Genomic DNA, 19,376 nt, shown 5'->3' on the forward strand with positions numbered 1-19,376 from the left:
CAAAATAGGATCATAATACAAAAATGATAATGCCATATACAAGAAGTCTTTTCAGCCAATGAAGGTCTGGCAAATAGTAAATCAATCAGCTTCATAATCCAGAATATCCAATGTTCTGGTGGACCTGAGTCAGGTAAATCATGTAGTTCTTCAATCAAATTATTAATGGAATAAGAGTTATCTGACAATTTGAAACAACACATATCTTGATGTCTTCACACAGCAAAAGTAAATAGTCTATGGCTGCTCCATTGTACAGAGTGGCATTTCTAAGTTCATGTTGTTCATCATTTGACATCATGTGAAATTGTTGATTGGATTGAAATATTAGGTTCTGAAGGCCTTGATGCCGTGTGCAGGTTTAAGATACTTGGCTGATGTTCACACTGCTGCACAACCTCTTCCCCAAATGACGGGGGTTGCTGGTCCTTTCCGCTGTCTCTGGAAACTGTCAATATCACACCAAGGGCCACAGCAGCAGGGAAAATGAAGAAAATGTTTCTGTGTTGGAAATAAATAATCAGATAGTGCAATTAAATTATTCCAGGCAAATCAAATACAACAGATATGACCCTGTTCACAACCTTTTTGTGTTGATTGGGGGGGTGGGGGGTGCATCCCCCCTTTTTTGTTTATAGAAGACGTAGGAGAGAGAAAAAGAACCTCTCCCCCCTTTTTGAACTTTTAACAGAGAGGGCTATCCATAGGAAAGAACATAGAAGAATGGCAATAGCAGACTTTAGTAGAGAAGGTAGGATACCAATTTTAGCAAAAATGAGGAAATCTATTTTAGCAAATCCTTTTCCGCAAGCAGACCTATGGAGTACAGGATTAAACTCAACAACAAAAAGGACGAGGCAGAGGAGAAGGAGGGGGTTCTCCCCCCTCCCAGTAATCCCACTATAGCTAACCCAGATGAAGAGTAAGAGAGACAGATAGACTGTGCTGGTAAGAGAAGCTCTCTCTCTAGGAAACAATGTATAAAAGAAGGAAGCAAAACAACACAAATGGAGGAAGAGTACAAGAAATTCAGGCTTATGTGTTGCAAAAGTGTGGCACAAATCCAAACACATTAGCAGACAGACAAATGAACAATTTCTAGGTGCAAGAGGACTAGAATCTGTTTCTAAACATGTACCACAATTTAGGTAGATGGGATATGTAGTCCTTTAGCCATGAGAGTATACAGCAACTTAGACAAAACCTTTTCCCCAGTTTAGCCAAGACAGTTTTTACAGATAGACTGTGCTGACCAAAGTGAGGCTTAGCAGCAAGGAAAAAGACACTTGAGAACAGGAATTAATCCCTATCGAAAAACCAATGCAGCAAAGACCTTTGGACTAAAGGAAGGGAGCTGTCTTCAGATTTGTTAATCATAAACAGCCAAACAAACAAGCAAATTAACAGATACAAGCAACAATTGATAGGATCTATAACAACCATGCTGGCCTCTGGCTGTTGCAATTCTCCAGCCAAGCCTGGGCAAATCAAACACATAAAGGAGACAGAGCGCAAGCCAAGCTGACTACTAGAAGAATGAGACATAGTTTTCCAAGCACACTCTAAGTACTGATTTTATTCCATAAAATGGTATGTTCTCTTTGTCTGTAAGATTTGTGCGTCCAAAGAGAATTTCAATTATGCTTTATCACAACCAAAAACGCAAAATTAACACAGATTTGAGTGGGGGGGGGGGAACCTAGAAACTCCTGTCCCTTTACAATTTCCACAATTAAATAGGAGAGAACAAACTAAAGGCATACAGAATCCTCTGAAAACAGAATGTAGAGACAAAAGGTTGAGACAGTGTCACTCTGCCTGAGCACATGTAGAGTGCCAACAATAGAAAATAGCGAGACATTTCTTCTTCGTGGTCTCTGCGAATCATACAAATGGGTTTTACTGCGCCTGCGCAGTGCTGCTCGGAACCTTCTGGAATCACTGGGCAGAGTTAACTCTGCAACATATTGAAACTTTTTGGCGGTAACTCCGCCCACCCGTTATAAGGCCCCTGCCTTCCCGCTCTTTTCCCCAGTTCCTTTTTTCCGCCGCGCTAGCTGCTTCAAGGAACTTTCGCTTGCTTCGCTTGCTGGAATCACTTTCGTTTTTGAACTCGGACTGTATCTTGACCATTCTTTGTCTCCCGCCCCTGGTAACTTCGGACCTTCGGACTGCTGACTTCGTTTTTCGGATTTCCCTTCGGCTTGACGATTTGGAAATGCCGGCGCCTTTCAAAAAGTGCGACATCTGCAAGGGCAAGGTGCCCGTTCAGGACCCGCACTCCTCCTGCCTGTTGTGCCTTGGACCAAACCATGATCCCAAGGCCTGCACGCTCTGCGGATCCCTCTCCACTCAGGCTCGTAAGAACCGTGAGTCCCGGCTCACGTCGGCAATCGCCCTGGGGAAAGTGCAGGAGGGAGGTTTGCGGTCCTCTTCTGTCCCGCCTTTGGCGCCCCCCGCTTCATCGTCCCGGGCAAGTGTCTCCAGCGTGGGATCGGGGAGAGTTGCCGTCTCCAGTGTGGTGTGTGTCCCGGCCGGGACCCCTTCCACCACCTCCGATGTGGCCCGTGGCTCCAAACTGCCCAGCGCCACCGACAGACCCTCCAAGCGCCCCCATAAGCCATCGGGGACTGAGGGTACCGAACGGGCCTCCAAACCGAAGAAGGGATCGGAGGGTTCCCGTTCGAAGGAGGCTACTGAGCTGAAGGTCCATCTGCCCTCGCCTTCGTCCTCCAAGGCCTCCAAGGCGTCCAAGGCATCGCGCCATGCGACACCTAAGGAGCAGACCGAGCCAGTACAAGGGTCGAGATCACCGAGGCCTTCGTCGTCGACAGCGGCTGCTGTCATCCTGGACCTCCCGGACAACCCGTTCTTCCCATCCGACGAGCCCTCCAAGCATGGGAAGAAGAGACACCACGATGAGTCTGGTCGCGATCCTGCCCCTAAAAAGGCAAAGTCCTCCAAGGATCGGACCACCACCGACCTACCGGGACCGAAGGAGAAGAAGCGCTCCCCCTCCAAACAGGCTCGCGCCTCCGCTTCATCAGCTCCCCGCGACCAGGGACCGACGCCGCTGGACCAAGGGACCCCGGTACCGGTCACACCTCTGCCTCCTCCGACCGTGGATTTCATCCACGGGACGGATGACACAGCGCCTCCTCGCTCCCTCGAGCATCGGTCGCCATCCCACCCGGCAACTGAGGATGAGGACGACTTGCCTCGCGGGCAAGATTTCCCGGACCTCTTCTACGACATGCAGTCGCGCCGCTACTACATGTCGGTCCCGGAGGACAGAGCCTTGAGGGAGTTCACCAAATTGAACCCCCCTCCTACAGACTGGTCTAACCCGCCCGCATCGGTACCGACCGTGTCGGTCTACGAGAGGTCGCCGTCTCCGCCCCGCAGACGTGAGAGGTCGCTATCTCCACCCCGTAGACGCTCCCGGTCTTCGGTCGACTTCGCTCCAGCCCGTCCGAGATCCCAGGTCAGAGTGACTGATCCTCTCTCTTCCGACCTGGATTCCGAAGACGAGCCGCTGCTACCCTCGGAGGCACCCTCGGACGAGGATGTCCTCTCAGGCTCGGCCTCCCCTCAGAGGATGCACAACCCGGAGCCGTCTTCTCCGTCGGACGATGTCAGGTCCTTCACGGAGCACGTGGTCAAGATGGCGAGGGCTCTCGACATCGAGCTCGCATCCGCAGTCGACGACGCTGAGGACCCGGTTGAGCGTCGGGTGCATGGACGAGTCCCCACTCCGCCGTGTCTGCCTCTCCTTCCCTCGCTTCAGACCATCGTGAAGAGGTCCTGGGACTCCCCGGCCGCCCTATCGGCACCCTCCCGCAAGGTGGAGTCGCTATATAGGGTTGCCCCGGCGAGTTGCCCTTGGTTGGCCGAACACCCTCGGCCGAACTCTGCCATCGTTGAGGGAGCCCAGCACAGCTTCGTCCCGAAGCAGGCCACCTCTCCTGTCGACCGGGAGGCGAAGAAGGTGGACGGACTGGCCAAGAAGGCTTACTCGGCGTCGGCACTGGGGGTCAAGGCCGCCAACTACACTGCGTGCATGGGGGCCTACATCCAGACCCTCATGGAACGGATCTCCCCCCTCGTCCCGGACGTCCCAGACGACATCCAGAGGCAGCTGGTGGAGATCAGGGACGAGGCGCACTCCATTGGAAGCTGGCTGATCACCACTTCCAGGAATCTGGTGGACTGCTCCGGGAGGGCCATGTCGGCTTCCATGGCTCTACGGCGCCACGCTTGGCTGAGGGCCTCCGACCTCAACCCGACGGTCAGAGCTGCCATTGAGGACATGCCGATCGACGGAACCGGCCTCTTCCACGCCGAGACCGACAACCGCCTAAACCGCAAGTTTAGGATGAAGGCGGCGGCGAAGAAACACGGCATGTCCTCGGCACCGGCTTCTCCGTTCCGGAAGCGTCAGCGCCCGTGGCAGCCACAAGGTCAGTCACAGGGGACCTTCTCCCGGGACCGACAGCCCCAGCAGCAGGGCCCTCAGAGACAGCGCTTCCCCTCGCAGTCTTCCTCCTCCTCTGGCCGTCGCAACTTCCCGCCCCGGTACTGCAAGTCCCGCCGGCAGGACACCGACCAGGGGAAGAAGAGAGCCTGAAGGGACGCAGCGCGCTTCGTCTCCCCTTCACCCCTCTTCTTTCTGGACATCTTGAGGCCCTTTGTTAACACCTGGGCCTCTGTAACATCGGACTCGTGGGTTCTCGACATCGTCCGCAGGGGTTATGCCCTCGAGTTCCAAGAGCTCCCTCCAACTGGAGCCTTTATGTCCACTCCCCCCTCGGACACCCTCCTCGACGAAGTGCGCACCTTGCTTGCGAAAGGGGCAATCTCCCCTTTGCCGCCCGACCAGTGTTCCCGGGCCTTTTTTTCCAGGTACTTCACGGTACCGAAAGCGGATGGGGGCATCAGGCCCATCCTGGACTTGAGACAATTGAACCGGTTCCTTGACTACCGTCGCTTCCGAATGGTAACCTTGGCTTCCATTCTACCTCTGCTCCACCAGGGCCTGTGGTTCGCGACCGTCGACCTGAAGGATGCCTACTTCCACATCGGGATCCGACAGTCCCACCGGAGATTCCTCGCCTTCGCTGTCGGCCCCGATTCGTACCACTACAACGTGCTTCCTTTCGGCTTGGCCACGGCTCCACGAGTCTTCACAAAGTGCATGGCACCGGTGGTGGCATACCTTCACCAGAAGGGCTTCATGGTCTTTCCCTACTTGGACGACTGGCTGTTCGCAGCCGAATCCCAAGACGAGCTGCAGGAGGCAGTCTCATTCACCTTGCGCCTCCTGGACTCTCTCGGGCTGGTCGTCAACAGGGAAAAGTCCCACTTTACACCGACCAGGCGGGTCAAGTTCATCGGGGCCGTTCTCGACTCCGACAACTGCCTAGCTTTCCTCCCTCCGGACCGGTTTCAGGCCCTGACAGCATCCCTCAGGCCGTGCATCTCCCACAGAAGGGTGAGAGCCAGAGATGTCCAAGTCGCTCTGGGCCACATGGCGTCGACGACATTCGTCACCCCTTGGGCAAGACTTCGTTTTCGGCCTCTCCAAGCCTGGTTCCTCTCTGTCTTCTCTCCGTTGGAGGACCCGCCTTCAAAGTGGCTCACGGTACCGAGACCTGTGGCCGCTTCCCTCAGATGGTGGTTGGACAGCTCCAACGTCTGCACCGGGATGCCCTTCCATCAGCCCCAGGCACAGCTGACTCTGACAACCGATGCATCCCTGGAGGGATGGGGCGCCCACCTGCTCGACCTTGTCGTCAAAGACAGGTGGTCCGCACAAGACAAGCGCCTCCATATCAACGCCTTGGAGATGCTTGCAGTGCAGAAGGCTTTGAGGGCATTCGAGTTTGCTGTCTCGGGGAGAGTGGTCCTCCTCAGGACGGACAACACCACCGTGATGTACTACATCAACAAACAAGGTGGTACCAGATCCAGGACCTTGCTCGACCTCACACTCTGTATCTGGGATTGGTGCATCCAGAGACGCGTTCTCCTCCAAGCGATTCACCTCCCCGGGGAAGACAACGAGCTGGCAGACCGCCTCAGCAGATCTCCGTCGGTGTGCCACGAGTGGAGGCTCCATCCCGAGACGGTCAGCGACCTCTTCGATCGGTGGGGAACCCCCCGGATCGACCTCTTCGCAACCAGCTGGAACAGCCACTGTCCCCAGTTCTGCTCCAGGAGGCGAATGGACGGATCCCTCGGAGACGCATTCGCTTTCCTCTGGACGGGAGAGCTCCTCTACGCCTTCCCTCCGTTCCCTCTAATCATCAGAGTGGTTTCCAAGTTGACTACGGACCGCTCGCATGCGATCCTCATCACCCCGTGGTGGCCGAGACAGCCGTGGTTCGCATCCCTTCTCCACCTCTCCGGGAGATGCTTCCTCCGTCTCGACCCTCGCCCGGACCTGCTTTCGATCCAGGACGGTCGGATTCTCCACCCCGACATCGAGAGCCTGCTGCTGGTGGCCTGGAGAATTCGGCGCTGACTGCCTTACCGGAGTCGGTGAGGACGGTGATCCTGGCTGCGAGGAAACCTTCCACCCAGCGCTCCTATGCCCTGAAATGGAGGAGATTTTGCCTCTTCCTGGACCAGAAGGGCTTGTCTCCTGCACAGGTGTCCACTCCAGTGGTGTTGGAGTTCCTGATGGCGCTTTTGGATGGAGGGCTGTCCCTCACATCCATCAAATGCTACCTGTCTGCCATTTGTGCCAAATACCAGTTCGGGGGGAGGGTTTCTTTCTTCAAAGACCCTTTGGTGAAGGGGTTCCTGAAGGGTTGTGCAAACCTTTATCCTCCTGTGTCGGTGCCTACGCCGGCTTGGAGTTTGGAGTCGGTACTGTCCACCCTCCAATCCAAGCCCTTTGAACCGATGGCCACAGCGGACTTGAGACTATTGACTTGGAAAACCGCTTTTCTTGTGGCCATCACCTCTGCCCGCCGTGCGGGCGAACTCTGTGCTTTACGTAGGGACCAACCTTTCCTGAGGTTCCACAAGGACAAGGTGGTCCTCCGTACGGACATTACCTTCCTGCCTAAGGTAGTGTCTGCTTTCCAAATGTGCCAGGACATTGTGTTGCCCACTCTCGCATCCAACCCTACGTCGGACGAGGAGCGACGCCTGCACTCTCTTGATGTCAGGAGGGCACTAGCCTTCTACCTGGACAGAACTGCTGCCTTCAGTCGGTCCGAGAGACTCTTCCAGTGCTACTCGGTACCGAAGAGGGGGTTGCCTGTATCTGCGCAGAGGTTGTCCAAATGGGTGGCTGGTACCATCCACCTCTGCTATGAACTGATAGGCAAGCCTCTCCCTGGCAGGGTTCGGTCTCACTCCACAAGGGCAATGTCAGCGTCCTCCGCATTTCTCTCGGGGATTCCTTTGGAGGATGTCTGTAAGGCTGCTGTCTGGTCCCAACCACTGACTTTTATTAAGCACTATAGGTTGGACACCAGAGCCATCCGAGACGCAGCTTTCGGGAGGGCTGTGTTGGTTTCAGGGTTGCATTGATTGCACTGCTGATATTTTTGTGTTGTGCAGTTGACACTGTTTAACACTTTGTTAAATGTTAGTTTGCACAGATCCCATGGGATCGGTCTTGCATGACCTCTGTTCCCTTCTCAGGTTTAGCAAGGTTATTGCTATTTGTTCTGTGCGTGAATAAGATGACTGACTCTGATGGTTCAAGGTGTTTATTGCAATAAATGTACCTTTGGTTTACCATAGCTTTGGTCTCAGGACACTCCCTCCGCCGTATACCTTAGCTTGTCAGTCTAAACCCATTTGTATGATTCGCAGAGACCACGAAGAAGAAGGACAGGTTGCTTACCTGTAACAGTATTTCTTCGAGTGGTCATCTGCGAATACATACAAATCCCACCCGTCCATCCCCTCAGTGTCCTGCTCTATTTGGCTCTCTTCCTTCGCCTGCTTGGCGGAAAAATTACGGAACTGGGGAAAAGAGCGGGAAGGCAGGGGCCTTATAACGGGTGGGCGGAGTTACCACCAAAAAGTTTCAATATGTTGCAGAGTTAACTTTGCCCAGTGATTCCAGAAGTTTCCGAACAGCACTGCGCAGGCGCAGTAAAACCCATTTGTATGTATTCGCAGATGACCACTCGAAGAAATACTGTTACAGGTAAGCAACCTGTCCTTCTCAATCTCAATTCTGCAAAGCAGGAACAGAAGAGGGGGGGTCCTTACTCAATTTGGAATTTCCTACTGAATGATCTTATCCACTTGCCTCATGGGCACAAAGGAAAATGCAGAAATACAAAAAAACACAGACTACTGGATACACTGGACTTACTGAGGAGAAGGAAAACTTCCTGTCTTTTAAGATCCCAACACTTACAAAAGTTCTCTGCAATGTTTAAAATGCCTGCAGGGCTTTGTGTTTCTCAAAGAGCAGTTTCTACGATTCCTTTCCGAGAACTACCTTCTGAGGTCTTTGTTCTGGGAGCTGAGGCTGAAACAGTGTGCCTCACCTCTTGGTCAGGGAGCTGGGTTGAAGCTGAGACGGTGTCATCCATTTTCACTGTTTTTCCCAGGGAGCTGGGATTTTGCCCCTTCCAGGAAACACATCTCCCAGTGCCACTCCAATCTGAACCACGGGAATGGGAAATATGACCTCTGAGGTTCCCTTTCTCTGGCATGTCTGTCTGGAAAGGTTTCCAAAGCTTGGGGTTTTGTGGTTGAGTCCATGCCCTGTTTTCTGGGGTTTTGACCCTCTTGGCCTCGAAGTGCTTATTTGGGGTATGGTTCTGATCTCTCTGTTTGTAGACTGTAGTCCAAACAGTAGCAGAGGTGTCTCCAAAAGAAAGTGAGACATTTTTCTTTTCGTTTGGGCAAGGGGGGCTTGCTTTCCTGAGATTTACAGAGCAACTAGTAATATAGGGGCTCTTGGAATGGAGTCCCTTGGGGATCTCTGGCAATTTCTGCTTGCTATGGTGAGGCAGGCCTTTGGGTGTTTCCATCTCTCTTTGGGAAATGAGAGAAGGCTGAGTAGGGCTTTTAGATGGATCTAAAAAGCCTTTTTTAAGGGAATTTTCCCTAGCTTTCTTCTTAGGGCTAGGGACTTTTCTTGTCTCTGTGCTATCATCAGATGAAATTTTGAAGAGAGCTGCCTTAGGTGCTGGGAAAAGGTTTCCCAACCCGCAAATAGCTCCGACTCTTTGATTTGGCATCCCAGAGACTCCTTGCTCTTGGGATGAAGTCCTCTATATATTTCACCCATGAACTCTTTATTCATAGCTTTGGAGGGGAGAGCTATTCTTGCAAGCAACATTTTCCTAGCCATGTATGTTTCTGGACCCTCATTTTTTTTTGCTCTTGTGCATAGTATAAATCCTCGGCCAGTTGTCCTGGCCACAATAGGCTCAAGATATGTCCCATCCAGGAGTACATATCTTGGGACAAAAGGTTTCGACACATCACTGCTGCTTCCAGGTTGTCTCTGTCCGCAGAGGACATGCACAGCCTAGCCAACTGTGTCAGATGAAATCCTGCAGCATATGGATAACTATTTGCAGCCCGAATCATCCATTTTATGCTCGTTTCCTGATTTAAGGGACCTAACAAATCTGCCATTACACATGCTTCTGCGATGGAGAAATGGGTTTGTTCTTGATTTGATGTTGCTTCCCATTTTTGAACCTTGGCTGCTAAAATGGAATTTTCCTCCTTGAGGAGGTTGACTTGGGCTACCAATTCTTTAATCTCTTTCTTCATTTTGTTGGGGAAAGCCCTAGCAATTTTGGGAGCTTATCTGAGTCTTATCCTCCAGTGGGAGGATGAAGGGCAGAAAAGCTGAGAAAACTTACTGTTCCTTTCCTTGGAAGAATGTCCTCCAAGTCTGTCGTGAAGCTGTAAAGCCTCTTAGACGTGATTGGCTTAGGGTTCAGACCCAATTTTTAGCCGAAGTTGGTGGATACCTTAAAAGGTTTGTCCAATGAAGAGTCTGGGTTAAAACCACTTGCTCCAAATCAAATTGGCCAAGACCTTTAGGGATTTATTGGCATTCCCTCCACCTTTCAACTCAGGTAGAGTTTAAAGCCAGGCCACTTCTAGTGTTCTGATTTTAGGATTTTTCTTTGCTTCAGCTATTCCTGCTTCTACCGCTCCCAGCCGGGGCCTTACAGGCGATAAGGGAGGAGCAACCACTGGAACGGGGTAACCAGGTGGATCTCCTGGAGGAGCTAATGTGGCTAGAGGAGCGGGGGGCTGTGGGCAGGATTTGGGGGCCGTGGATTGGCTTAGCCGTCCCACGGCCGAGTTTACCACCTGCCAGGCAATCAAGTGGGATGCCGCAGCACGAGGCTCAGCCTTAAGATGATTGTCTATCTTCTCCCATTCCTCCACAGAGAGTATTCCCCTCTTTGGGTACCAGGGACACTGGCATGAGATCTCTGCGACTAAATTTTTAATGTCTCTCCGGGTGATTTTTTTATCCCCTGACAACCGCTTAACTATAACTCCCTATCGTGAGACCTTTGCTTGGCGGTCAGCGTTCCTCCCATACTCACGGGATCCTTTGAGGATGTGTGCGCAGACTATTCCAGTCGAGTGAGCTGGGCCAAAGCCACCTTCTCCGTATCACGTCGGGGTCACCAGCTGTGGCGGCAATGAGACGCAGAGACAGGAATGGGGGTGCAAAACTTCTTAGCTGGCCAGGTCTTGGCCAGCCCCTTTTATTCACATCAGGGTTACATTAGGTTTTCATTATCTCATAGTACATTAGAAGGCAATTTGCGGAATCAGGGACCAATGTATATTCAGGAAAATCCTAATTAGCAAAGGGAGCAGGATGTGTACACTGTCTCAGTCGAATCAACATGGGCTTATCCAATTATGGATAAAGCATTGTCAACCAGAAGGCGAGTCATAATCCTATGGTCTGCCAGTAGGGTTATCACACCTCAATCTTGGTAAACATTGCTATCCTGGGAGGGGTCGCACCCCCTGGGTCTCCCAGGGAATGCCACAATTTAGCTTTCTGTGTCAGATAACTCTGGTGCCACAACAAACTAGAAAGCCACATGGTGAAATGGCCCTTGTTGTCTATTGCAACTTTATGATTCTATGATCCTCTGGCAATTCAGAAGACTTTTCCAGGTTTTTTTTAATATCCCAGTCTTTTGTTAACGTTTTCTCTCAAGCTGTTTTTCCATATCTCTTTGTTTCTAGTTAAATCGGCTTCAGTCCCAGAACTAGCTTGCAAGCTTGAACTGCTAATATTACACTGTATAACACACACACACACACACACACAACATTACAGTTTTTTACTTTAAACTTAAATTCATAATCCTCAGGCTTCAGGGGCTTAAATTTTGCAAAATGCATAGAAAATTACTACTCAGCCTAATCATAGAATCATAGAATCATAGAATGAGTTGGAAGACACCTAAGGGCCATCCAGTCCAAACCCATTCTGCCATGCAGGAACTCTCAATCAAAGGATCTCTAACAGATGGCCATCCAGCCTCTGCTTAAAGACCTCTAAGGAAGGAGACTCCACAACACTCCAAGGGAGAAGTGTGTTTCACTGTCGAAGAGCCCTTACTGTCAGGAAGTTCCTCCTTGAGCTGGAATCTCTTTTCCTGCAGTTTGCATCCATTGCTCCGGGTCCTATTCTCTGAAGCAGCAGAAAACAAGCTTGTTCCATCCTCAGTATGACACCCCTTCAAATATTTAAACAGGGCTATCATATCACCTCTTAACCTTCTTTTCTCCAGGCTAAACATCCCCAGCTCCGTAAGTCTCTCCTCATAGGGCATGGTTTTCAGACCATTCACCATATTATTATTATTATTATTATTATTATTATTATTATTATCATAGCAACTATTGAGAGTTCCAGATGCAAAATATTCTACAACAGCACAGAGGGCCTTTTCCATCTCGGCCCCACAGCTCTGGAACTCGCTTCCCGGCGAGCTCCGCTCAGCCACCTCCCTTGACCTATTCAGGAAGGGGCTGAAAACCTTCCTTTTTCAGCAGGCTATCCCCTAATGTCCCCGAAGTAACTTCTGCTCTCCCTTCACTGTTTTCGCATCTTGAGCTAGCTTGGATGTTGTTATTTGTAGTTTTTAATGTTTTTATCGCGGTATTGTATTGTGTAATTGTATACTCTGCATTTTGTAACCCGCCTTGATCTATGGAAAGGCGGGCTATAAATAAAGATTTTATTTATTTATTATTATTTATTTAGTCGCCCTCCTTTGGACACGCTCCAGTTTCTCAATGTCCTGTTTAAATTGTGATGCCCAGAACTGGACAGAGTATTCCAGGTGGGGCCTGACCAAAGCAGGATACAGTGGCACTATTACTTCCCTTGATCGAGACAGTATATTCTTATTGATGCAACCTAAAATCGCATTGTCCTTGTTAGTTGCCGCATCACACTGTTCACTCATGTTCAACTTGTGATCTACTTGGACTCCTAGATCCCTTTCACATGTAGTTTCATTCAGCCAAGTGTCCCCCATAATCCTATATCTGTGCATTTCATTTTTCCGCTGTAAGTGCAGCACCTTACATTTCTCCCTGTTGAAATTCATTTTGTTAGCTTTGACTCAGCTTTTTAATATATTCAGGTCATTTTGAATTTTGATCCTGTCCTCTGGAGTATTAGCTATTCATCCTAATTTGGGGTCATCTGCAAATTTGATAAGTATGCCCCCAATTCTGTCATCGAAGTCATTGGGACCCACTGGTCACTTCTCTCTAGGATGAAAAGGAGCCATTGCTGAGCATTCTTTGAGTTCGGCTGGTCAACCAATGACAAATCCATGTAACAGTTACCTTGTCTAGTCTAGGAGCTATTCCTCCTAATTTGGTGTCATCTGCAAATTTGATAAGTATGCTCCCAATTCTGTCATCCAGGTCGTTGATAAAGATGTTGAATAACACTGGGCCCAGGACAGAGCCCCACTGGACACCCCACTGGTCACTTCTCTCCGGGATGAAAAAGAGCCATTGTTGAGCATCCTTTGGCTTTGGCCGGTCAACCAGTTACAAATCCATGTAACAGTTACCTTGTCTAGCCCACATTTTACAAGCTTGTTTGCAAGAATGTCATGGGGAACTTTGTCAAAGGCCTTAGTGAAATAAAGATATACTATATCCACAGCATTCCCTTCATCTACCAAGCTGGTAATTTTATCAAAGAAAGAGATTAGATTTGTCTGGCATGACTTCTTTCTCTGAAACCCATCTTGACTTTTTGTGATTATGGCATTGCCATCTAGATGTTCACAGACTCTTTGTTTAATGATCTGCTCCAGAATCTTTCCTGGGATTGATGTCAGACTAACTGGAGGATAGTTGGATCCTCTTTCTTCCCCTTTTTGAAGATGGGGACAATGTTTGCCCTCCTCCAGTCTGCTGGGACTTCTCATGTTCTCCAGGAGCTAACAAAGACGATTATGGCCAATGGCTCCGATATTACATTTGCCAGCTCTTTTAATAACCTTGGATGTAGTTCGTCTGGTCCTGGAGACTTAAATTCATTTAGATTAACAAGGTATTCCTCTACTATCTCTTTACTTCTTCTGTGCTGAAATTCCCCTGTTCTGTCCTCTGCTCCATTATTCTCAGGTTGAGCAGCCTTTGCCTTTTCTGAGAAGACTGAGGCAAAGAAGGTGTTGAGTAATTCTGCCTTTTCTCTGTCTTCTGTTAGCATTTTGCCATCTTCTCCACACAGTGGCCCTACCGTTTCTTTCTTCTTCCTTTTGCTGCGGACATATCCAAAAAAGCCCTTTTTGTTGTTCTTAACCTCTCTAGCAAGCCTCAGTTCATTATGCGCTTTAGCTTTTCTGACTTTATCCCTACAAATGCCTGCTATTTCTTTGAATTCCTTTTTCATGATTTCCCCCTTTTTCCATTTCTTATACATGTCCCTTTTTAATCTTAGCACCGTTGAAAGTTCTTTAGTCATCCTTCCTGGTTTCTTGAGACATCTCCCGTTTTTCTTTCTCACTGGAACTGTTTGAAATTGTGCCTTCTGTATCTCCCTTTTGAGAAACTCCCATCCATCCTGAACTCCTTTATCTTTTAGTATTTTTGACCATGGAATCGCCCTCAGTACTTCTCTAAGTTTACTGAAATCCGCTCTCCTAAAGTCTAGAATGCGTGTCTGACTATGCCTGGCTTCCCCTTTCCATTGTATAACAAACTCCAGGAGAACGTGGTCACTTCCACCTAAGGATCCCACCACTTGCACCCCATTAACCAAGTCATCCTTGTTGGTTAGGATCAGATCCAAAATAGCTGACCCCCTTGTTGCCTCTTCCACCTTTTGGACCATGAAATTGTCTTCCAGGCAAGTGAGGAATTTGCTGAGTTTGAATTCCAGCAAATATTAGTATAGTTGAAGTCACCCATGACTACTACATCTCTCCTTTCTGAATGTGTAGTCATCTGTTCTAGAAAGATATCATCCAATTCCTCAGTCTGACTTGGGGGTCTGTAGTAGACTCCCACTGTAACATCCTTGTTGTTTCCCTCCCCTTTAATTTTTATCCAGATGCTCTCCACCTGGCTTCCAGGATTGATGTCCTGGATCTCTTCACTGGTGTAAATATCTCTGACATATAATGCTATTCCTCCTCCTTTCTTGTTTGGCCTATTTCTCTTAAAAAGTTTATACCCCTCTATTTCCACATTCCAGTCATGAGACTCATCCCACCAGGTTTCAGGGAGGCCTATTAGATCATATTTGCTTTGTTGTACTAGGAGTTCAAGTTCATCTTGCTTATTTCCCATGCTCTGTGCTTTAGTGTAGAGACATTGCAGACCATGGGTCCCTTTTACTTGCTGCCTGTGCAAGTTCTTTTGCCTCCCACTGTTGGGTCCTTGCACTGTTTGCCTTGTTCCCTCTGTGTCAGTTTGACTATTTTCTCCAGCCCTTTGCCTTCCAGAATACTGTCTTCCTCCCCACTATAACTCAGTTTAAAGCCCTCCTGATCTAAACGTTTCTGCCAACTGGCATGAGATGCAAACCATCCCTTGCCAGAAGTCCCTCCTCATGGAACCTCAGACCATGATCCAAAAATCCAAATCGTTCTAGGCGGCACCATCTGTGGAGCCAATTATTCAACTCTGCTATTTTCTTCTCCCTTCCTGGACCGTGTCCTTCGACTGGGAGAAGAGATGAGATGACAACCTGTATATCCATCTCTTTCAACTTCCTACCCAAAGCCTCATAATCCCTTCTGATATTCTGAAGGCTGTGCCTCGCAGTATCATTGGTTCCCACATGAACCAAAAGAAAGGGGTAACGGTCAGTAGGCTTGACCAGTCTTGTCAGCCTCTCCGTCACATCACGGATCCTTGTCCCAGGGAGACAGCACACCTCCTGAGCCATCTTGTCAGGCCCACAAACCACTGGTTCAGTGCCTCTCAGCAAGGAGTCCCCCACGACCACCACACGCCTCCTCCAAGGCTTAGGAGCAGCTGTTCCCTTTGGTGGTACTCTCAGGGTCCCCTGCTCTGTCCCTGCTGCTCTTCCTCATCATCCTTGATAATAGAGAGAGAGTCAAATTGATTCTGTAGCTGTAAGCTCACAGAACATTCCCTGGTTTCCCTACTTCTGTGTGTGACCTTCCTCCAACCATCTACATCTGTTGTATGTGAAGAGACCTCCACCCCCCGGGAAATTCCTTTGTGTGTTTCCTGTCCAGGACCATCTGGTCCGTTCTGGTCAGGAAAACCTCTTCCTCCATATGATGCTGAAGTGTAGTGACCTGGGCCTCCAGCTGCTGTACTTTCTCTTCTAAGAGGGCTACCAACTTGCACTTGGGGCAGGTAAAGTTCCCCATATCCCTAGGCAAGAAGACAAACATCCCACAGGTGTTCCAGGTGACTGCAGCAGGGCCTTCAGGGTCCATATTGGGAAGTCTTAAGGAGGCTCTGAAACAAAACTGTGGGTTTCCCCTGCTAAACACCAGTGTATAGAACCCCTGATGGCTTGGCCTTTGTCCCCAAACTCTATTAACGAGCTCAATCAACTGGAACTCTAATTATGTAGAGAACTCCTGGCTACTAGCTCTTTCCAGAGGCAAGTCTCTGAACCACTTTCTCTGAGCAAGTCCCCATAAGCCCCTTAAAGGAGTAGTGAAAAGTAAAGTGTAAAATTGAAGGAGATGTCCTCCACCAACACTGTACCCAGGCGACCTTCTCCTCTGTACTCCAAACCCTCCATGACTATAAAAATAAAACCCCTCCTTGACTATAAAAATAAAAATGAATGTGAAAAGAAAAGAAAAACGTGCCCGCCGTTAGGCGCATGCCTCTACCAGCAGTTCTGTAGAATGAGGCTTCTAGCTCCTCCTCCTCCCAGTGACCAAAAGAAAATGGAGAAGAGACACTGTCTGGAAAAATGTTGATCTTGGATAATCTCTGTCATTCCCAGGAAAAATTTCTGATTCTGCTTTTAACAGATTTTTCTATACAAACAAGTCAAAGGAAGACATACCCCTTACTGGCTTGGCCTCCGAGCAGAAGATGACAAATGGACATGGGATATTGATGCCACCGAACCGCCAACCAAGTGAGTTATTACATGTTAATTTATGGCTTGTAGTGCAGGAACCTTCTCAAGAAATGTTCTTATTGTTCTTCAGTGAGGGTTTTCTAGCAGTGGTGTCACTAGGGTTGGCATCATCCAGAGTGGTAACTTATGGTGTCACCTACCCCCTAAATGACCTCCCCCCATACCATACCATACCATACCATACCATACCATACCATACCATACCATACCATACCATACCATACCATACGGGCTGTGCAGACCACCCTGAAGGGGAGGCCTGCAGCCGCCTCCATGTTCTTCAGACCAGGGCTGCAGCAACCACACACCGTGGCTCCAATCTGACCTTTGCAGGGTACAAAAAGGAGCCGCAAAAAGCAGCTCCTTTTTTGCGCCCTGCAAAGGGTGCAATAGTCAAGGTGCCTCGCGTCATGTGGATGCAACACCAGAGGACTGCCATGACGCCGCACACTGTGTGCCGTCACACCATGCACTGTGTCATATGGACGCCACACTCCAACTCTGCCCCCAACCTGGCTTTTCCTCCCAGTCTGCACAGCCTCTTACTCATGTTTTTTGTACTAATGTTACTCATAAATCATAATTAGTGTATATCACTGAGTATAATGGCAAGAGTTGTGATTTAAAGAACTAGCAACATTCAAAACGTTAATCCTCCAAATTACAGTTTCATACACACAGCCTGAATGTGGTTAAAGTGAAAATGTGGTAAAATGTGATGTTTTTAAAGATAAATTTAAAAGAATAGAAAACCTGAACCCACTGCTTTGTCCTCCCACTGAGCCTCACCCCACTCATACCATCTCTTCAGCGTTTCAGAGGGACACAGGTGAACGCCACAGCCTTTTTCTGCCCAGAGGGGAGCAATGGTGTCATCCCCCCTTCAGGGTGTCACCTGGTGTGGTTCACAGCCCCCCACATCCCTTAGTGATGCCACTGCTTTCTAGGATATAGCACAAAACTTGGCCTTCATTTTGAAATAAATATGGATGCTTTTGAGAGAGTAATTCTTCACAAAGAGTATGGCGTAGTGTGAAGTCGAAGGCTTTCATGGCCAGCATCTATGGTTTTTTCATGTGTTTTGGGGGCTATGTGGTCATGTTCTAGAAGAGTTTATTCCTGACATTTAGGAATCATCTGTGGCTGGCATCTTCAGAGAATGCTGGAATGGTATTAAGTGGTGTGTGTATATGTATACACACACACACACACACACACACACTGTGTGACCTTGGTTGAGAGGAAGTGATTTACATGTCAATCTGTGTTGGTTGAATAGCAAGGAGTTTACTGTAAACCATGTAGCTGCAGACAAGTCTACATAGAGAACACCAAATACAGTGTTCAAACACAAATTAAGGAATCATAGAATCATAGAATCATAGAATCATAGAGTTGGAAGAGACCACTAGGGCCATCCAGTCCAACCCCCTGCCATGCAGGGAATCCACATCAAAGCATCCCTGACAGATGGCCATCCAGCCTCTGTTTAAAGACCTCTAAGGAAGGAGACTCTATCACCCTCCGAGGGAGTGCATTCCACTGTCGAACAGCCCTTACTGTCAGGAAGTTCCTCCTAATGTTCAGGTGGAATCTCTTTTCCTGTAGCTTGCATCCATTGTTCCGGGTCCTGTTCTCTGGAGCAGCAGAGAACAAGCTTGCTCCCTCTTCAATATGACATCCTTTCAAATATTTAAACAGGGCTATCATATCACCTCTTAACCTTCTTTTCTCCAGGCTAAACATCCCCAGCTCCCTAAGTCGTTCCTCATAGGGCATGGTTTCCAGACCCTTCACCATTTTTGTCGCCCTCCTTTGGACACGCTCCAGTTTCTCAATGTCCTTTTTGAATTGTGGTGCCCAGAACTGGACACAATATTCTAGGTGGGGCCTGACCAGAGCAGAATACAGTGGCACTATTACTTCTCTTGATCTAGACACTATACTTCTATTGATGCAGCCTAAAATAGCATTGGCCTTTTTAGCTGCCGCATCACACTGTTCACTCATGTTCAACTTGTGGTCTACTTGGACTCCTAGATCCCTTTCACACGAGAGACACTGCAGACTGGGTCAGCCAGAAAAATCAGCAGTAGCAGATCATGTTATAAACCATCCTGGGCACAAAATGCTGTTTGAAAACACTGAAATTCTGGACCATGCCAACAACTTTCAGGTCCGAATGCCCAGAGAAGCCACTGAAATCCACAAATACTTGGACAACTTCAACAGGAAAGAAGGAACCCTTAAAGTAAACAAAATTTGGCTACTAGTCCTGAAAAACACCAAAATCAGGACCCAGCAAATGCAAATGGAAACCACCCAGGATCAAGGGGTTTCCCAGCAGAGAATGGCTCATGAAGTAAATAGAAACCCTGAGGCCTTGCCATTCAACAACGGAACAATACACAGATTAACATGTAATTCACTTCCTCTCAACCAACAGTATATATACCCCACTCTCTTCCATGCCAGCATTCTCTGAAGATGCCAGACTCAGCTGCTGGCAACATGTCAGGAATAAACTCTTCCAGAACATGGCCTCATAGCTGGAAAACCCCACAAAAATCCAAGTATGGTGTAGTTGTCTGCGTGTTCAACTGGGACTCTGGGAGAAGAGGCCCTTGTTTGCACTGGCCAGGATGCTTTGCTGAATTCAGAGATGCCCAATCTCCTTCCATTTCTGTGGCAGGTCACTGTCCGCATGGGTGACCCCCGGAGCCTCCCAGTGGCTTCGCAGTGGCTGCTCCAAGCCATGGGACTCCCTCCACCGGAGCCCTGGCTGGCG

The 19,376-nt window shown here is 49.0% G+C and overlaps 1 protein-coding gene across 4 annotated transcripts in view; it reads left to right on the forward strand.

The window, feature by feature from the left end:
• LOC149313295 (L-selectin-like) overlaps positions 1–19,376 on the forward strand; it is a 51,659-nt gene that overhangs the window by 30,763 nt on the left and 1,520 nt on the right. For all 4 annotated transcript variants that reach the window (XM_089527146.1, XM_089527147.1, XM_089527145.1 and 1 more), the window contains one exon: positions 16,476–16,585. In XM_089527146.1, the coding sequence (XP_089383272.1) occupies positions 16,476–16,585 (110 nt within the window). The remainder of the gene's footprint in view (positions 1–16,475; positions 16,586–19,376) is intronic.

This window comes from Sceloporus occidentalis, unplaced genomic scaffold (genome assembly GCF_023333645.1).
Source record: "Sceloporus occidentalis isolate IW3139 unplaced genomic scaffold, rSceOcc1.0.p SCAF_5, whole genome shotgun sequence".
Lineage (NCBI taxonomy): Eukaryota > Metazoa > Chordata > Lepidosauria > Squamata > Phrynosomatidae > Sceloporus > Sceloporus occidentalis.